General features: G+C 42.0%; 1 protein-coding gene across 1 annotated transcript in view; it reads left to right on the forward strand.

Moving 5' to 3' along the window:
• The window catches only part of pdgfra (platelet-derived growth factor receptor, alpha polypeptide), a 35897-nt gene extending 16645 nt beyond the window's left edge, over positions 1-19252 (forward strand). The window contains exons 16-29 of the mRNA XM_041791305.1: positions 1444-1640; positions 2111-2205; positions 2569-2701; positions 2972-3076; positions 3309-3419; positions 3760-3913; positions 6375-6526; positions 7553-7668; positions 10589-10711; positions 10807-10918; positions 11004-11103; positions 11267-11372; positions 13370-13605; positions 16036-19252. Coding sequence (XP_041647239.1) covers positions 1444-1640; positions 2111-2205; positions 2569-2701; positions 2972-3076; positions 3309-3419; positions 3760-3913; positions 6375-6526; positions 7553-7668; positions 10589-10711; positions 10807-10918; positions 11004-11103; positions 11267-11372; positions 13370-13605; positions 16036-16183 — 1888 coding nt within the window. The 3' untranslated portion in view covers positions 16184-19252. The remainder of the gene's footprint in view (positions 1-1443; positions 1641-2110; positions 2206-2568; positions 2702-2971; positions 3077-3308; positions 3420-3759; positions 3914-6374; positions 6527-7552; positions 7669-10588; positions 10712-10806; positions 10919-11003; positions 11104-11266; positions 11373-13369; positions 13606-16035) is intronic.
• Positions 19253-20785: the final 1533 nt, after the last annotated feature.

The raw sequence follows: 20785 nt of genomic DNA on the forward strand, positions 1-20785 counted from the left end.
AAACTATGGCCGCTGAATCAACTGAGGCAGAGTATGGGGAATTTTTGCATTTGTTCAGCCACTGAGAGGGACAGGAATGAGGAAATGGATCTCTGATATTTTCAAATGTCAGCAAGTAGATGTGACTTCTTGTATCATCGCCTGCAGCCATTTATCTCTCTAGAGCAGTGGTTCTCAACTGGTCTAGCCTCAGGACCCACTAGTCTCTTTAATGCCAAATTGCAGCCCAAATTTCCAAAGACTTTCTACAAAGCATGTTTGTTTAATGAACTGCTGCAGTTTGGATCTTTGATCAGAATCAAATATACGACTGAAAAACCTCATGGCATAACAAACATGTTTTACACCCGATGTTCCCATGACAAATTTGCCAATTGTCCAGAGATCTTGAGGAATTACCTCATTATCCTGAGAAAAGCATCTTTGTCATTACAATAAAAGGACATAAAAGTGTTGAAATATTGAGAAACACTTGAAAGACACTTTCAAGATCCACTGAAAATGGCTTCCCAACCCACTTTTGGGTCCTAACCCATCAGCTGAGAACTGCTGCTCTATAGCAGTGGCAAAGCCAGCATTAATCTGTGATGTTTATTAGAAAGTTTCTTTGGAGCTGCAACAGCCAGGCTGGAGTCAACTCTTCTTTGTTTCCAGGAAGAAATTCCAACCAATTAGAGCATTTTCCTCATGCATCACAAAACATTTTAGGCCTGCTTGTAAATCTCCCCGTGGGATTGCAGAGCTAACTTTGGGTAATATTGCAACATGGTTAAAACTGATGCATGATTCAGACTAAAGCTGTGAAACCCAAGGGCTGTCAACATTTGAATATGTGTTTTACTTTTGGACATGTTTTTAAATGATACAGTTGAATGATGGGTATTATTAAGCCTTAAAAACTACATCTCTGTCACGAGACAGGGGCTTAGAGGAGGAATAACTTCATCAGAAATCACAAGCTAACACCTGCACACTATCTAATTTGCACAAATATTCTGTATTTGTGCAATGGAGACAGTTTGCAGAAGTTTGTCTGCCATTGATAGTTCCAACAAACCATTTACCAATACTGGGTGCAGCAAGGATTTTTATTATCCTTGCTGTGAAACTGAAAAATTAATGTGTCAAATGTGATGTTCTTGTTAAACCACTGAGTTAAAAAGATGGTCTGATAATGCATGCAGCATGTGCAAGGACACAGAGCAGTTGTATCCCAAATAAAAGGCCCTGAAACCCCTTCAGTAGGGGTACATGTCTCAGCTTTTTTGTCAGGATTGTAACAGGATTGTAACGGAGCTAACACTGCATGCATTTCATTCAGTGTTGATGAGGAATTCTATTCAAGCACTCTTTAATAAAATCCACATGAATATTTCTGCACACCACCTCCACTCATGCTATCGTTGACCGTCTGTGAATCCCTCTTCCTTTGTTTCTCTGCAGTTGTGCCAATGACACCTCCTCCTGGGTGCCCCTCCCCGCCAACTCCACTGAGATCACCGTGGACTCTCATATGGATGAGGACAACAACCTGGAGAGCCAGGTCATGTTTGGTCACCTGGAGAACACACTGGCCGTGCGCTGCCTCGCCAGGAACGAGATGGCGGCCGTGAGCAGGGAGGTCAAACTGGTGTCCAATGGTGAGAGCGTGATTGTTTCCTCATGTCTGAGCTTTAAACTGTTGTTGTTTAACACTTAGGCTACTCTTTGGTTCCTTCTCTGACACTCAGAGCGTTGCAGGATGAGTAAAAGCGATTGTTCCCAGTGTTGTTGGTGTTTCAGCAGCTGTCAGATGATGGGTTCCTTTTGGAACAGCTGACTGGGGGGGGGGCTGTGATGCAGCAAAGAGGAAGGGGCTCTATTCTGACAGAGATCGTTAGGCCATTTGCTTCCTCCAGATGAGCTTCAAACCCCCATCCTCCCCCAACACCCACTCCTTTATCTCCCAGCATACCTTCTGGTTCCAGTAATCTGCCCCCCTATGGATTTAACTCTCCTCTGGCTCAAACAGACAGGATTTCTGAAGCAGCACTTCCTTATCATGCACACTCATGTTGTGATCATTGTTACTCCATCTAACATGTGTGACGCTGCCTCTCCCCTCACGCAGGCCCCCACCCCGAGCTGACTGTAGCCGCGGCTGTGCTGGTGCTGCTCGTCATTGTCATCATCTCACTCATTGTGTTGGTTGTTATTTGGAAGCAGGTACTGATGGCATCATTCATACACACATTGTTCACTCTCTCACGTGTTGCTTTTGTGTCTCGGGTTCATAAGTTTTGGAAAAACAGTAATTTTCACTCTTTTAAATCAAGTCTTATCTTTGTATAGGGAAAAACTGTCCATAGTTTTCTGTTTTGCTCAGTTAAAGGCTTATCCTTTCAGTGGCAATGTTATTTTGGGTGTCAAAGTTCACCAGGCTTAGAAAACGAATCAAACATGTTGGTAGACTTTGCATGATTCCTTTCAAAAATATTGTTCCAGAAGTTGAATATGAGTTCAGTACATGCCTAGTCTCCAACCATCAGCTGAAAATTGATGCATATTTTCATGTCTTTTGTCCTCCAGAAACCCCGGTACGAGATCCGCTGGAGGGTCATTGAGTCTGTCAGCCCAGACGGTCATGAGTACATCTACGTGGATCCCATGCAGCTTCCCTATGACTCCCGATGGGAGTTCCCCCGTGACAGACTGGTCCTGGGTGAGCAGAACAAAATAATCAGAGTTGTAAAGCTGTAGTCCTGGGTCTCCCTGCAGAGATGTTCTGCTCAGGATGTCTCATTCTGTCTTTGAAGTGAGGCTCTTATAAGATAATCTGCTATTGGCAGCGGGGGAGTTATCTGGCTGGGTTTGGTTTGACTCAGCGATCAGAGGATATTCAGCCACTGAGGGAGTCACAGATGAGAAAGCAAAGGCCTGGTTGTGTTTGTGTCGTCCTTTGTTGATAATGGATCTCCTGTGTCTGTCTCAGGTCGTATTTTGGGATCCGGAGCCTTTGGGAAGGTGGTGGAAGGCACCGCCTACGGACTGAGCCGCTCCCAGCCAGTCATGAAGGTGGCAGTGAAAATGCTGAAACGTGAGTGTCTCTGTTGTGCCAAAAATACTGCAGATGATGCAAAAGTTTGATCAGCAGGTCACCTTTTCTACCCTGTAAAAACTGAGTGATCAAAAACATCATTCAAAAGTTGAATGTAGGAATTCTTGTGTAAAAGAAAGCTCTTTAAGTGAAGTATAAAGAGGCCTTGGCTGAATGCATGCTTTGTTGTTTTTCTGGCTTTGATTTTCACAACTCTTGTCCCTTCTTGCAGCCACAGCTCGCTCCAGTGAGAAACAGGCCCTGATGTCTGAGCTAAAGATCATGACTCATCTCGGACCACATCTCAACATCGTCAACCTGCTGGGAGCATGCACCAAGTCAGGTAAATAGTGCACGCACTCAACAACAGTGCACTTTACCATGGCTGTTTTTCTCTTGCAATTAAGTCACCACTTCTTAAAGTAGGGCACACATTAACGCCCACGTTTTTCCTGCCAAAAACACGCACTTATGCAGATTTGTGCACGTTTTCATCACCATGGGTCAGTAAAAGATCCACAGCCATGCCTCGGCTCGTGGTGGGTGTGGTATTTTAACAGGCTTTTTATGAGAAAGTGCAGACTTGCCCTCTTGGCTGTGCTTTTAGCCTTTACGAGCTCTCTGATAAGATTAGCCTGCAGACTGACGCCGATGCACAACTCTATCTGCTGTGTTCTCCTCAGGCCCCATCTACATAATCACAGAGTACTGCTTCTACGGAGACCTGGTCAACTACCTGCACAAGAACCGGGAGAACTTCCTCAGCCTGAACCCAGAGAAGAGTAAAAAGGAGCTGGATATCTTTGGAATCAACCCAGCAGACGAGAGCAGCAGGAGGTACATGTTTCCACACTTTTGCACATTTTTCTTGTAGTCAAATCCCATTTATTGTTGAACAATGTGGAAAAACATTCCCCTTTTTGCCCCTCCAAAATGCTCACAACATTAAAAGAATAATTTGCACAGTTGTCTCACATTCCCTCCTATCCCTAATTGGTAACTCTATCGCTGTTTTCGGCTGAGGAGATTGTCTGGCGTCTTTACCAAATCAAATCTCACTGTGAAGTGGTCTCAGCTTTCAGCCTAATGTCATTGGATGTGAGGTACCTGTTAATTCTGTCCGCCCAGACGTTCATGGTGAAACAGCAGCCCTCTCGTTCCCTCTCTCTGCTCTGTGGTAAACGATGACTCAAAGCGACCACACCTCGAACTGACCATAACATGATTTAATCCTGGCGACCATGTTCGCCTTGACCACATCTTCCTAAAGCAGCAGGCAGGAGGGAGACCAGTGTTCACCAGAGCCTCCGGGGCAGTTTAGACTGGTTTAGATTGTGCTGCATAGCCTAAACCTTGATGAAATTAAAACAATCAAGCTGTTGGACTGAATTTTCCTACTACATATAAGAATATGTGACTCCAGCTTTTTTATTCTATTAAAATTAGAAAATTTAATGATGAGATTATGTACCTTTACTGCCCATCACAATGACGTAATAATCTTTTACCTCTCTTCCCAACAAGTGAAAATAGGAGTTGTAAGGTTTTTCTCTGTACATTTATGTAATAGCATTTCAGGGCAGCCTTATTTCAGATGTGCACCACAGCGTTCAAAGTCACATGCGCCTGCATGAAGGTGTAGCGCGGTCAGCATCAGGGTTAACAGTCATTCTGCCACGTCTGCAGCAGGGAGTCACTGCCATCAGTAACCCGTCGTTTCTGCATGATAAACAAACGTAACTTTCTCATAACAAGTTTGATCAGAGTGAAGACTACATCAAAACACAATGACAATTACCCCCAAAACCCTTGAGAAAAACACCAAGTCACTGATAAGTTCATATTCAAAATGCCTTATCATAGTTTTCATCCACAGTGGATGCTGTTAGAGGGTTAACAGCAGTTAGCATGGGTAATTTTTAGCTGTTAGCATCTGTAGCAAACACTTGATTAAAAAATGCTTGGCGTTTCTCTCTATTATTAACTCCTTAGGCCAGGGGTGTCAAACTCATATTGAGTCCAGGGGCCAGATTTGCTCAGATGAAAAGTCCTGGGAGCCGGACTATTTAGGGCAAGATTGTGAAAGTCAATTGCGGATTCTGAATTTAGGCCTTACCTAAGAGCCCTACAAGAGCTACTTTCACACTGCCTCTCTTTTATGTGTCTGTTACGCCTTCCTTCCGCAACGCCATTCTGTATGAAAGCGACCGTTCCGCAATGTGGGGTTGATCTCGCCCTCTGACCTCTGATCTGGATCGAGAGGTAGTATCAGAGCTGTAACAGACTTTTCCACAACGGCGAGTGTGCACTGCTGTCTCCATAAATGGGAGATTTAAAAACCAGCGTGGTTTAATCGAGCAACAGGGGATGAAACAATGAATAATGTGGATTAACTGGAGGGACTGCGAGGTTAGAGAGCTGATCACACTCTGTACAGGAGAGGAGAGAACAGACACACCTCTGCTCACAGCAGCGTCTGGGGCTCAGACCTCCAACTCAGAAACATGGAGGAAAAAAGTCTATTGATCTAATCGATCAAAATGAATGTTCATGGTATTTTCCCCGTAATTCATCTAGAAAATACAAAGTTTTGAACCGAGAAATCCAGAGTTTCGTGTTTCATTGAAAGCAGCAGCTCTGGCAGCGGCTGCCATCTAATAACGGGACGGCGGGGAGTGTAAGCTGGGGCGTGCACGGCTCAGTTACACCTTTGTGTGAGTTGCTCGTTGCGGAACAGAGACGGGCATCCCTTTTCACCTTTACTGCGGAATCTCTGAGTAAAAATGGCCAAGCTCAACACTTAAAAATAAACTCAACCTTATTTTCACCGTTAGTAAAATATGAGAAAATATAAATAACACTGATAATAAATCATTCTGAGATGAAAAAAAAGAAAAAATGATAAGTTTAAAGGCTCAAAGTCTGAGATAAAAAGTCAAACTTATTAGTTTAAACGTTTAAAGCACAAAATTTAAAGGCAAAATAATGTTTTTAAAAGGCAAATAAATGAGACAGAAAGTCAAAACCACAAATTTAAAAGGTAAAAATATAACTTAGAATTCTGAATTGTGAATCTTGAAAGTAAAAACATGAATAAAGTCACAATCATAAGTTTAAATGAGAATTTTGAGATGCAAAATTGAAAATATTCATATAATGATCTAATATTTAACAAAAAACAAATCTGATGGCTGCAGCCATCAAATGTAAATCTGGTCAGTGGACTACAGTTTATAAGCTGTAGTGAATAAGTCCTCACAGCGTCTCTCCTCTGTGCCTGTCTTGTCTTTCCAAACAGTTATGTGATCCTGTCCTTTGAGAGTAAAGGAGACTACATGGACATGAAGCAGGCTGACAACACTCAGTACGTCCCCATGCTGGAGATGAGCAACGCCTCGAAGTACTCTTACATCCAGAGGTCCGACTATGACCACCCGCCATCTCAGAAAGGTACGGGCGGCCAGCAATTTGGAAGCCAAGGAAAAGGAATGATATGAGCTAGAATAAATTATTATGGGAACAAAATAAAGTAACCTTTTTCAGGTAACAAAGCCAGAGAACAAAGGGATGTACCCTCATCTATGGCTGGATGATATGGGCCAAAAAACATCCAGTTATTTCCAGCTGAACGGGCGTCATAATAATGAAGAACTTTTATAGGATTGAAACTATATGGAAACCTGTTTGAAGCCACAGAAACTTTAGTCTTAAACACACAATATTGGCCAGTATTTATGTTTTAATTCTCAAAAATGACAAGCAATCTTCAACACACTGTCACAAAAAGGGTGCTAATGATGTGGTTTTTACAGTTTTTAGACTCTTAAATGTTTCAAATGTCATTTCTCTATTATTTTAATGATAGTAAGAATCAAAAAAGTAGAAAAAAACATCATGATCCTCAGTAATTGTTAACCCAGAGAGGTAGAGAGTGTTGATTAAATTGCAGAAATACACTGGCAACTCTTGGAAAGAAGGTGGAGTTGACAAGGAATTGTTCATTCTTTGTGCCGTTTAGACAACCAGCAGGAGTTTGCCTGTGATTTTTAATATATCAAGCCATAAATCAGGCTTTATCTTATTAAGTATATATTAATATAGCTGTAAAACTTGATGTTTTGTCAATAGTGACTGTATCTTGAGGCCCCAGACAGTTGCCTACCTTTGCCTAATGGTGAAACGGCCCATGCGAGCGGCACACACTCAGCTTTCTCTCTGGGTTGTTGGTGTGTTTGCTTGGCTTTAGTGTTTGGTGTGTTTGAGTCAGTGTTGGTGGGGTCCACCCTCGTCAGAGTTTAGCACTGGTACAACCCTGTCATTACACAGAGAGGATAATTGCAGCACGCGTATAATAATGCCCGGTTTCTCCCTGCCATTACTAAAAGCCAGGTTTGAGCAGCCAGAGCTATATTTACTTTATTTACATGATCATGGCATCCTCATAAGTATATTTTCTCGGTGTGTTTTTGGAACCAGGGAGCGAGATGGATGACCTGCTGTCAGATGACATGAACGAGGGCCTGTCCACCACCGACCTGCTCAGTTTTACCTACCAGGTGGCCAAAGGCATGGAGTTCCTGGCCTCCAAGAATGTAAGTAGTGAAGGCTTTTTGGCTTGGTGCTTCTGCTCTGCTCTGCCATCAGGGTTGTTAACAGCTCGATTTGGACATTGAATGAGACTACAGACTTTGTCCAATTATGCAAGCACCAGGGATGAATCAACTTACCAACAGAATAATGCCTGACTGCTACAGTAGGTGTTGATCATTGATATGGAGGCTGTTGGACCTCTTCTAGTTGACCTCTTAATTTTGACAAATATGACAAAGTGCAATTCCAGTCTTTTAAAAATCCACTCTAAGTCAAAGTAGCAGCCATGGATGGCCATTGAAGCCATGGGTTTGGCACTTTGGCCATCATCATATAGATATTATAGGATGAGGATTGGCAATGCAGATTTTGGTCATATACAGCTGAGTGTAGTTCTGAAAGTAAAACCCCCACTAATTTCTTCCTTAGCATTATGATTATTAGCCATAATGTCAAAACCATCCAAGGTAGACTTACCATGAGCTACATGAGTGTGAAACAATGGTTTATGCTCCTTTAGAAGACACAATTGTATATGATATCAACCTTTTTTTTTTGACAATATCATGGGCTACAGCCATGTTTACGTCCACTGGCATCACTTATTTTCATTTCTAAACCAAGATAGTCCAGAATTTTTTGCATCCTGAGAAGAAACATGCCCTCAGTATAAGGTGATTTTCATTGCCACTGTTTTAGTGCTTTCAATAGTTAAACTGCAATGGTGCCACACTTGTCAGTATCACTTCTTTCTCACTGACCAGTTAAAATCAGGAAGGGGCAGGGTCTATGAGATCAGCTTTGTCAACAACAATGGGAGATGAGATACTTATCTTCTGACTCTTCTTTCTGAGGGTGAAGTTTTCTTAACCAGCACCTTCTGCTATTGCCAGAATGATAGTTCTTACATTTACCAGAGATTTTTTTTTCATTGAACAAAGGAAATATTAAGCACTATTTAAAATAGACCTGGGGCTGCACGGCGGCACAGGGGTTAGTGCTGTTGCCTCACAGCAAGAAGGTCCCTTGTTTGTTTCCCGGTCAGGGCCTTTCTGTGTGGAGTTTGCATGTTCTCCCCGTGCATGCGTGGTTCTCTCCATGTTCTCCAGCTTCCTCCCACCACCAAAAACATGCTCATTAGGTTAATTGGTGACTCTAAATTGGCCTTAGGTGTGAATGTGAAAATACCTGGTTGTCTGTCTTTATATGTGTGTACCCCGCTTCTCGCCCAATGATGGCTAGGATAGGCTCCAGCCCGCTTGCAACCCCCAACGGGATAAGCGGTATAGAAAATTGATGGACGGATAAAATAGAGCTATTAGTCTATGATATTACTAAGCGAAGGGAAGTCAACTCTTGTAATCTTGCACCGAAAGATGCTGGTAAATACTTACCTAAAGGTGGTGGCTGCAGACTGGGGGCCTGATTCACAGTCATGGGTGAAAAAACTACAATACCCACAATCCTGGGGTCTTACAGCAGTGTCTCTGATTGGCAGAGCCCACTGTTAGCATGGACATGCTTACAGACCTTGCATACTAAGGCCTTCAGATGACAATAAACACTGTATACACTACATGAAAGACTAAATATAGAAAAGCTACATAATTGACAGCAATAATACAACAATATAAACATCGCAATAAAGATAAATGTAGAAAGAAGGTCTGTGTACAATTCAAAACATGTCATTCTTTGCCCTTTTCTGGATTTTCCAAGTCTATTTTTGCACCAAATCAAATATTATACTGCTGTGATGCTTTTGAGTAGCTAGCCTAAATTAAGCATTGAAAATGTTGATACTAGAATGGATTTTAGAAACCATCTTTGGAGGACTTGAAGGACGAAAATGTCTTCCTCAACCAGGGTGAAAAAGTAGGTGGTTACTTCTGAGCTCTTTTTGGACAACAAGTACTGGACATGTGCATAAATAGGTCTATGTTTTCCTAACCATACACATCATTATGTCTGTGTTGTAGCTGAGAGCCCACCATGGTTGCAAATCTTCAATAAGCCATTGCTATGTCCTTAAGCATAGCTTTCTTTAATGTGGATTGACTCTAAATGGAACCATATTTTACTAAAAGACCATTATGAGGTATTAAAGACGACTTGACAGAGAGATTGTGGCCATGAATACTTTAAGAAAATGTTTACTGAAGGAATTAGCCAACCAAGTAGGGCAGGAGGTGGGCCATGTTCTTATAAACATCTCTAAAATCAGATTTAGACTTGCAACCAGTTAAACTGATGTGCTCATTTGAAAAGATAACTTCCCAAAGTATAAAAGAAAACAGTTAAAATTTTACAGGATTGATAAGTTATTTTGTTGTGTTGTTCCTCTTGAGTTTTCCGATGTGTTTCCAGCCTCCGAGCCAGGCTTAAACAACATTTAGTCCAGAGAGGGACAATGAATGAAAACCCACTTTGCATGAATTACTGCTGGGGTTTACAGACCACATAGTTCCTGCTTCCCACTGCTTCTGGATTTTTCTTGGTATCCTGTCTAAAGATGTCGGTGCAGTCCAAAGGGGACTGAGATCAGCAGTTCTGTGATAAGCGGTCCTGCGAAGGCTTCTGAGCCCACTCAGGAGACAGGCCAGCGGCTGAATTTAGGAGCAGCAACGCCAAGGCTAGAATTAGCAGGCAGGGACACACTGCAGCCAGACGCTTCATAGTTATTATCCCTAAATATCCAGTGGTCACAGCCATCCCTCCAACTGGCATGTTTACACAAAGACCGATGCTTTATAAAGCGAAATGAAACAACATTAAGAATGAACTCGGCTGAGATGAAATGTGAGCAGAAATAGATGCAGAAGCTGAAGCCCTGGGAGCGAAATGTGCTGGTTTGGAGCTGAGAATTAAAATGTCCTATGCACTGAGATGTTGATTGACTTTTCTTACTCTCAATTTCTGCAGTGTGTGCATCGAGACCTCGCTGCAAGAAACGTGCTACTCTCTCAAGGAAAGATAGTGAAGATCTGTGACTTTGGACTGGCCCGGGATATCATGCATGACAACAACTACGTCTCCAAAGGAAGTGTAAGTCTCAATTTAGCTCTCAAACAAAGCTTTCCATCCTTTTGCATCATATTGTTGTCTGCTTGATTGAACATTTCCTCTCTGTGATCTCACAGACTTTCCTACCAGTGAAGTGGATGGCACCAGAGAGTATTTTTGACAACCTTTACACATCCCTCAGTGATGTTTGGTCCTATGGCATCCTGCTCTGGGAGATATTCTCCTTAGGTGAGCCTCTGCAAACACCTACCAGAGGAATACACTGGCATGTAGATGGAAAAGCCAACTAATGAGAATCTTTGTATGCATGCAGGTGGGACTCCCTACCCTGGGATGGTTGTGGATTCAAGCTTCTACAACAAGATCAAGAGTGGATACAGGATGTCCAAACCAGAGCATGCACCACATGACGTGTAAGTGATGGTTCATATAATTCTTTGTGTGGGCTTCAGTTTAATAATGTGTTTGGGTACAAATTCAGAACTGTTTGTTGAAATAAGGCCTTTATGGAAACGTAAAGAGGTACAGGACATGTTGTGATGATGCCTGTTGCCTGTTTTTCTTTTCACTTTTTAGGTATGAGATGATGATGAAGTGCTGGAACAGCGAGCCAGAGAAGAGGCCATCCTTCCTGGGTCTGAGTGAAACTGTAGCTGCTCTGCTGCCCTCCAGCTACAGGAGGGTGAGTCTCAAATCCATTCTTGCTATTTGCTTACTTTTTGTTCCCATAGGGAGTACTACCCCTTTAGGGTCTGCTTCCATAGAGACAGACTTTAAATGCTGCTCACAGTTTATCTATACAGTGTAGTACAGTGCTTTGTATCAATAGTTTCAGCTAGAGAATCTAGAGAAAAGTCAGGGTATATTTTAACAGTGATTATAGATATTACTAACTCACCTCACATCTCTACTTTGTAAACAAACTAAAGTTTGTTTCCAACCGGGTGGGTGGTGGCTGGGCCTTGGTAGCGTCCTGGCTTGATCTCATTTCAGTGTGCATATCAGGACTTTTAAACTGCCTGTAAGAGCACTAAGTCTCACACATAGAGAATCTAGAGAAAAGAGGGCTCGCCTGTTTTTTTCTGCAAGCCACATTCTTCTCCGAATCAAAGGGATAAAAAATATAATAGAGATCCATCCATCCATCCATCCATCCATCCATCCATCCATCCATCCATCCAACCATCCAACCATCCATGCATCCATCTGTCCCTCCGTCCGTCCATCCATCCGTCCATCCATCCATCCATTCATCCATCCATCCAACCATCCAACCGTCCATCCATCCATCCATCCATGCATCCATCCATCCATCCATCCGTCCATCCGTCCATCCGTCCATCCGTCCATCCATCCATCCTTCCTCTACCGCTTATCCAGTGCCGGGTTGCAGTGGTAGCAGGCTGAACAAGTCAACTCGGACATCCTTCTCCCCAGTGAAACTTTCCAACTCTTTCTGGGGATCCCAAGACCAGACAGCATATATTTTTCCTCCAGTGCATTCTGGGTCTTCCCCTGAGGTCTCCTCATCTCCAGATATGCTCAGAAGACCTCCAAAGTGAGGCACCCAAGAGGCATCATGATCACAGTCTGAACCACCTGTACTGGCTCCTTTTGATGCAAAGGAGTAGCAGCTCTACTTTTACTTCCCTCTGAAAGTCTTTAATCCATTTCTAAATCTCAGCCCAGCCACCCTCTGGAGAAAACTAATTTTAGCCGCTTGTATCCATGATCTCATTCTTTCTGTCATTACCCAGAGTTCATGACCATAGGTGAGGGTTAGGAGGTAGAAACGGAAACCCTCACTCATGAACAAAACCCTGAGGTACTTGAACTCCTTTACCTGAGGCAGAGACTCTCTCCCCAACTGGAGGGAGAAACCACTGCATTAAGGCAGAAAAAATTTGCCTTTGTGCCTCTTCCTAGGGTTTGGACTCTGGAAGCTCATGGCATATGCCGCAGCGTAAAAGAACAAAAGACTGATAAAAAATGTAGATAGGTTCTTGAATACTTTTGTGAAACTCATTCATCTTCTTCCATTTCTTTTCTGCATGTCTAGTGATAGATGCAGTCAAGGTGTCCTGTCTTATCTGCCAACCCTTCATTTAACCAGGCAGAGCAGAGGCTAAAAATAATTTAATGCACTCTTAAAGTGTCAGACTTATCATTTTAACCCCCTTCACTTCCTCTGAGGGTGCATTAGGAGTGTGTCTGCAGACTTTGGGGAAAGCTCAAACCTACGTGTGATTAGGGTGCAGATCAGCAGCAGCTGGCTGTTAGAGCGTCCAGCCTCAGTCTGGGTAATGACGCAGCCTCAGTTCTCGCCTTTACCGCCCCAACCTTAATTACCCTGTTAAACCCCACAGCACACATGGCACATCAAAACAGCCTCACCTCGGCCTGCCTCACAGACATTTAAGGGCTGAGGGCAGAGGAGGAACCCACTCTTGTTTCAGCACCTCAGGCATGTGTGAGTTTCAGTTTGGTTCTCTCCATCCAGCTGGCAACTCAAGCAGTGATCACACTCACACCATGGCCATCCTGCAGCTTCATAAAGATGTGTTTGTTCTGTTTAGACACTGGCACTCTGTCTGGTATCATCCGTGCAGCTTGCCCAAATATCATATCATCATGTGCATTCTGACTATATACAAGTCTAACAATTTTGTCTGTCTGCAGCATTATGAGCGGGTGAACCATGAGTTCCTAAAGAGCGACCACCCTGCCGTGACCCGGGTCTGCATGGAGAATGACGACGCCTACATTGGCATCACTTACAAGAACCAAGGCAAGCTGAAGGACCGGGAGAGCGGCTTCGACGAGCAGCGGCTGAGCTCTGACAGTGGCTACATCATCCCCCTCCCAGACCTGGACCCGATATCTGACGATGAATACGGAAAGAGGAACAGACACGGGTAAGCACAACTAGAACTCCATGGGGATGAAAATACCAACAGACTACTAAGCTGTCTTGCATTGGCAAAACCACACAGTGAACCAATACCTTACCTAATCAGGAGAGAAAAATCTAATTCTTTTACTGTTTTAAAGCATTCACCTCCAAAGCAAGTTGTGCTGCGATGCCACAAGGGATGAATTATTGCTAGCACAAGCAACTGCTGGCTCCAAGCAGCAAAGAATTAAAACTCATGTAATCCAAGCAAACATTTGCTCAGCTTGCTCTTCTTGCTTTCAGGTTAAGTGTCTTTGGTAGTCTTTCTTCTTGTGTTTTTTAAGTCAAGTTCCCTCAGCTCCAAAGCAAAGCAGTGTGCTGGTTATTTTGGGGCTGTCCACTCATAGGCCTTTCAGACCGACAGGGCTCTGTGCCGGTTCTGGTTCCTGAATCTACTTTTTAACCAGTCGGTGCATTCAAACCGAGAAAAAATGGGTTCTGAACCTGAAAAGTTGGTTCTCAGCTGGAACCAAAAATAGTTGTTTCTTTCTTGGGAACCGTGACATCATCAGTGGGCACGCCACTTTCTAGGTTGTGAAGAAGAGCAGAAAATGAGAAAAGTGGTCTGCTGGGGAGACAAAATGTTTGACTGTAATCTGGGCATCGACAGAATCCCAAGTGAAGCTCAGGAGTAGAACAAGGAGGGGAAAGTTATATGTCGAACTTGTGGAAGAGATAGTGAAGGCTGGGTTCACCTAGACACCAGACCAAATAACCTCCTGAGACCTGAGCTTAGTTTTGGAAGCATTTTAGGTTTCTCCTATTTATTTGGAATAAGTAGGATCTGAGAGTTTAAAACATCAGCCTGCTCTTTGAACAGGAATTTCTTGGAAAAGTTCCTCCAAAATCCACACAAATTCCCCAAAAAATCAAGGAAATTACCTAAAATTTATGTTAAAATTCTTAAAACTGAGGCACAGGTGGCTGAGTGGTTGGGGCGCGCCCCATGTACACTGAGGGCACAGGTTCAAATCTTGCCTGGGCCCTTTAACCGCATGTCCCTCCCCCGCTCTCATCCCTGTTTCGGACTCTATCCACTGTCCTCCTCTCTATATATATATATATATATATATATATATATATATATATATATATATATATATTAAACATATTCATGAAGTATTTCATAAAAAGTACCCTTAAGTTTTTCGGAAAGTCACCAAATGTTTCATTGAAACTTAATCATAAAGACTTTTCTAACAGAAAAAAGAAAAAAAAAAAAAAAAAAGGAAAAAAATACCCAAATTGGAAAGCAAGTACCCCAAAAATTCCTTTGCAAATTCTTAAAAATTTCCAAAAACAATCTCCAAATTTTCATGACAAAGACAAAACATCCAAACAAATCCTTTAAAACTTCCATGAGAATTCTTCAGTGTTCTAAGGAACACCGCCCACCTCCAAATTCCCAATCAAATTCCTAAAGGAATTCAAATTTATTTCCTCGATTTACATAAAAAGGCCTGAAAATTTCCAAACAAATTTTCCCAAACATGAAAACAATTTTTCCATATTTCCATGAATATGCGAAAGGAAAAATTCAAAGCAAATTCCCCCCAAAACTTCCAATCCATCTTTCCTTCCATGAGAATACTTGAAATTTCCAAGTAACTTCCAAATGGCATATTCGCCCAAATTTTAAGCAAATTCCTTAAACTTTGGTTCCGTCTGGTGCTGTCAGTGACCACGCTTCATCCACATGTGGAGGGTTAGGGGGTTAGGGGGTAGAGCCGTTTCCCATGGTGGCATTGCAAGAGTGTCCCCTCAAGTCTTCCCCTATCCCCCTGAAAGGAAGTTTTGTTTCATATGGTTTAAGTAATAATGCTTTCTGACATTACTTCCGATCCTAATTTATCATCTATATGTGGACAGAACAGATCAGTTTAACCTAAGTATACACCAATATCAGCCCTTTTGACAAACATTGGCTATATGTGAAAACAGAGGCATGAACTGATGTCAGAAGCTGATGTTTATCTGTTGTGTCACCTTAATGTTGGCTCACCTAACCTAACAGCTGATCTGTATATGCATCAGCCTTGATTTTTACAGTTGGTGCATCTCTACCCTTAAGATAATTGCCAAAAGAAAAATAAATATATATGTCAGTGTACATCCCATTCTAAGTTTAAACTTACTGTCAGACTAGACAATAAAAAAGTTCCCTGACATCCTTTACATATTTGTTGATGCATTTTGGTTAAACCTGAGCCAGGGCATACACGGTGTAGCACTCACACGGCCACAAAGAGCAGATTGTTTACATTTGTAAGGTTTTTTAATGGTTTTGGCACACTCTTTGTATTAACCTTATTGCCAAACTTAGAAAATGTGTTGCATATTGTGTTGATTTTACCGTAGATGTCGCTAACTCGGCTTATTCGTGTCTTTGCAGCTCTCAGACATCCGAGGAGAGCGCCATTGAGACTGGCTCCAGCAGCTCCACTTTTGCCAAGCGTGAGGGTGAGACTCTGGAGGACATCACGCTGCTGGATGAGATGTGTCTGGACTGTAGTGACCTGGTAGAGGACAGCTTCCTGTGACACCTGCCCCCCCCTTATAAGCACACAGAGCAAGGACACAGGGGGTGTAAGGACATAGGAGACTAAAGACTTGTAAATGCACCAAAGACTCTGCTGTCTCACCCCTCTATCCCTCCTCAGAACAAAACCACTTCATCGTGTGGACGCGTCTGTGGTGACTGTATGGTACACCCTTACCTCCTGGACACTGCCCCCTGCTGGGCTGGAGGATGTAACGGGACATTAAGGACACAGAACCATCGAGCCCGTGTCGGACTGATCAAAACGAAAAAAATCATCTTTGTTTCGTTAAGCTTTACTCTATCGGGCATTCTTTAACAGCAATATAAGCAAGAAGGGATGGATTCAACACGTTGAACAGCAGCTCTAAAGGAACATCCGAGATGTCTTTCACATTTAACCACTACAGAAAGTCCAATACTAGCAACAGCATTGGCAGGAAGACGGTCCTGCAGGAAGAGAGAAGCACCTGATGCTGGTACAATCAGTAGCAATAAGCACAAAATCTGGACTGAGTGCATTCCTTATGTATATGACCTTATAATGTTTGCAATTTCGTGCAGTAATCAAATTTATTTTTTTACTTCGTCCTCATGTAAACATGTATTATTTGTGAATAGATGTTGAACATAGCTGTTTGAATGGTTATGAGAGTTACATGCATCTTCGCAGTGTCTCACCTTTTGCTCAGAATGATGTCCTCCAACGTTGTCCCTTCAGTCGTATTTGCCAGACGAAGCGTGATTGTATTGTAAATAATTCCAGAGTTGTTTTATAAGAGGATTATTGGGATAACAGTATTTTATACAAGCACATATCAAGGTTTTGCGCCCTTATTTGACCAAATGTAACCGATGCTTCGAGATAAATTTATAAGAAAAGAGGAGAAAATTAAAAAGGAAATGTTCACCAAAAGGAATGAAAACATGTGACCCTTTAGTATAAAGCAGGGGTGTCCAAACTTTTTCCAGTGAAGGCCACATATGGAAATATATAAAGATGTTTGATATCCACAAGGCGAGGTGTATGACATTGATTATGTCAGAAGCAGGATAAAGGAGGAGCTGGGGTGGAGGAGGGTTGCAAGAGCAGCTTGCAAAGAGAGTGACAGAGTATGACCAGGCAAGAGCAGATTAAATGAGAGCATGGGAGCAATTGCATCACGATGCAGCAAGAAGGTCCCTTGTTCACTTTAGGGCCTTTGTGTGTGGATTTTGCATGTTCTCTCCATGCATGCATCAGAGCAAAAGGCCAATAGCGTGCTTAGAGCAAATCAGCTGGCAATCAGCTGATGAGGGCTTGCATTATCAGCTGATCGGGGAGGAGCTTGACTCCTTAGCCTGCTTGAGTTAATGCTAAATGCTCGAATTAATGGCTGACAAGGAAAACAAACAATCTAGGGTTTTTGGGGATGCCAATTAGATTCTGGGCGGCCTTGTTTGACCCTGACTCAGCCCTGGGGATTACCATCAGTGCTGCTTTATGGCCAAAACTAATCAGGGAGTTAGAAAACAAGATATTATATGAGTGCCAGTATTTTTTTAAATGCACAAAGTTGTCCCAGTTTAGTCACACACACACACACACACAAAACATGAATAAATTCTATCTGTTGAGATTTTTGTTACAGAATTAGCATGGTAGCACCACCTTATGCTGAATCTGCAAAGTCCAATACAGTCAAGCACAACCTCTATGTTCAAATGTGGACCATATTTCATTTTATTTCCAGAATTTGCTGTGGGCCAATCAAAATTGGACTGCCAACCACATTTGGCCCCTGGCCATAGTTCGGACACCCCTGGTATAAAGCATTAACCCTTTCAATGTTTAAAGAAGAGAGAAATGCATGAGAAACAATCATTTCAACTTATGCCACCCATTGAGACTGTGGTGTGTTCATGGGCTTTAAATTTAGAGTACTGATAGAAAAACTACTATAATCAAATCCTGCTGTAATTTATTGCAGAGATCCTCTTCATGGACAGAACTAATAGTTGCAACCCAAAACAGTACAACAAATGAACTCAACAGCTGCTACTGTCTTCAGTGTTTCTGCAGAATTTGGCATCCATTCTCTCAACCTGGATTACTGGGTCAAACATTTTGAAACTTGTACATGCTGTTTCAGTTCTATTTTGTCATGTTGTTGATGTCTGACATGAGAACTTTTCATCAGCTTAAATGCTCCCATTCTCCACATAGGTAGTGGTTCAAGCTTTGGGTCTTAATGTGGAGAAAAAATCAGGGACAGTACTTAAAAATGTGCTAATTAATGACATAAACGTGAATTTGGCTGCTCTGCATGGACAGCAAATCATGTTTACAAACTAAATCAACAAAAAATGTATGCAGTTACTTAGTTTCCCCACATTTTTTGACCAGAAAGCCAACTTTTGCCAAAGTTTCTGCAAAATATGATGTCATTTTTGTCAATTTAGCAGATTGGGTTAAAACATTTACAGCATTTTCAGAGTTGTGAGAATTTAAAGGAGAAAGGGTTGCAAGTTTCTGCAGTCATGCCAACACAAGTGATTGCAACTCATGAAAATTAAAGGGATTTTTGAGAAAATATTCATCTTAGAAGACATTTTGTATGGTAGTGCTTTTGTGCCAAGTCTCATGTTGTTGTATCTACTGTCCTGAAGTCAATTAGCAGGTTCTAGTTAAACTTAGACATTAGAGGGACTAGATTCATGTGAATCTGATGTTATACATCAGTTAACCCTTTGTTATCCTATTTCTCAGCTACTGTACCAGCTGATCCACTGCCTCCACCTCTCTGTCCACTGTGATTTCATCTGCAACCAGCTGCTGCACTTTGCTTTGTTTCCCAGTCTGTTGTGGATGTTAAAGAAAGCTTAAAAAAAAAAAAAAAAAAAAAAAAAAAGAGGAGGATAAAGGAAGCTTTCTTGATGTTTAAAGCCGTGTGGTTGTGAATGTTTGTGTTGTTGACGGTACAGTCTCTGTAATCACAGCCAATATGATGATTTAGTACTATGTTTCATTATTTTACAACATGTACATTCAGATGATTTATATTTCAATAAATGATTTATTATGTGAAAACTATGTCGCCCTTTATGGCTTTTGAAATATTGCAAAGCAGCAGAGGAATAACAGAAGTAATAGAAAAGATTTATGAGTCAGACATCTGCACGGTGTGGTCCAAGGGGATGTTTAAGGCATTAATACAAGACCTAACGTGGAAAAATGGATTTTATTTTATATCTGTCAGCCTGCAGAACACATAATTACCAAGATCAGCATAAATAATGTAAGACAGCAGAAGAAATGCATGGTGAGAAACACTTTAATACAAGAAGAACACATTTAATCAGCTTCACAAGCAATAAGAAATCTCATGAACATGATTTTAAATCTTTATCTGACATTAGCTTAGATTTTTACTGCAATAGTGCTGAAGCTGCATATTTATACTAGATCATTACTCAGAGGTAGCATGTGTACTTCAGGGATCTGAATGTAGAAATTTAGGTCCACTTTTTCAAATATATATTGCCATGTAAAAAAAGGCACCTTAAATGGGGTTTTACATCGCGTTCCACATTATTATGCAAACGACGTTTTTCTCTGATTTTCTAAATATCAATGCAAATGACAGTCATAATATTTTTCAAGTTATCCACAGTTAGAGTTTAATTTGAATGTTTTTGAACAAACTTCATAATGATAACTATTTTTTTTTTTTTAAATAAAAACCTCAAAATGCACTTTTCCACATGTTCCACATTATTAAGCAGGCCACAGGTTTCAGCAATATGGGAAAGAAAAAGGATCTCTCTGCTGCTGAAAAGTGTCAAATAGTGTAATGCCTTGGACAAGGAATGAAAACATTCGATATTTCAGGAAAAATTAAGCATGATCATTGTACTGTGAAGAAATTTGTGGCTGATTCAGAGCACAGACGGGTTCATGCAGATAAAGACATAATGAGGACGGTTTCTGACCGACAAATACATCAGATTAAGAGAGCAGCTGCTAAAATGTCATTACAAAGCAGCAAACAGGTATTTGAAGCTGATGGTGCCTCTGGAGTCCCAGCAACCTCAAGGTGTAGGATCCTCCAGAGGCTTGCAGTCGTGCATAAAACTACTATTCAGCCCCCCCCTAACCAATGCTCACAAGCAGAAACGGTTGCAGTGGGCCCAGAAATACATGAAGACTCATTTTCAAACAGTCTTGTTTACTGATGAGTGCCGTGCAACCCTGGATGGTCCAGATGGAGGAGTAGTGGATGGTTGGTGGATGGCCACCATGTCCCAGTGAGGCCGGGACGTCAACAAGGAGGGGGCGGAGTCATGTTTGGGCCGGAATCATGAGGAGAGAGCTGATAGGCCCCTTTAGGGTCCCTGAAGGTGTGAAAATGACCTCGACAAAGTATATAGAGTTTCTGACTGACCACTTTCTTCCATGGTACAAAAAGAGAATCGTGCCTTCAGTAGCAAAATTTTCTTCAAGCATAACAATGCTCCATCTCATGTTGCAAAGAATCCCTCTGTGTCATTGGCTGCTATGGGCATAAAAGGAGAGAAACTCATGGTGTGGCCCCCATCCTCCCTTGACCTCAACCCTACTGAG

This window comes from Cheilinus undulatus, linkage group 7 (genome assembly GCF_018320785.1).
Source record: "Cheilinus undulatus linkage group 7, ASM1832078v1, whole genome shotgun sequence".
Classification (NCBI taxonomy): Eukaryota; Metazoa; Chordata; class Actinopteri; order Labriformes; family Labridae; genus Cheilinus; species Cheilinus undulatus.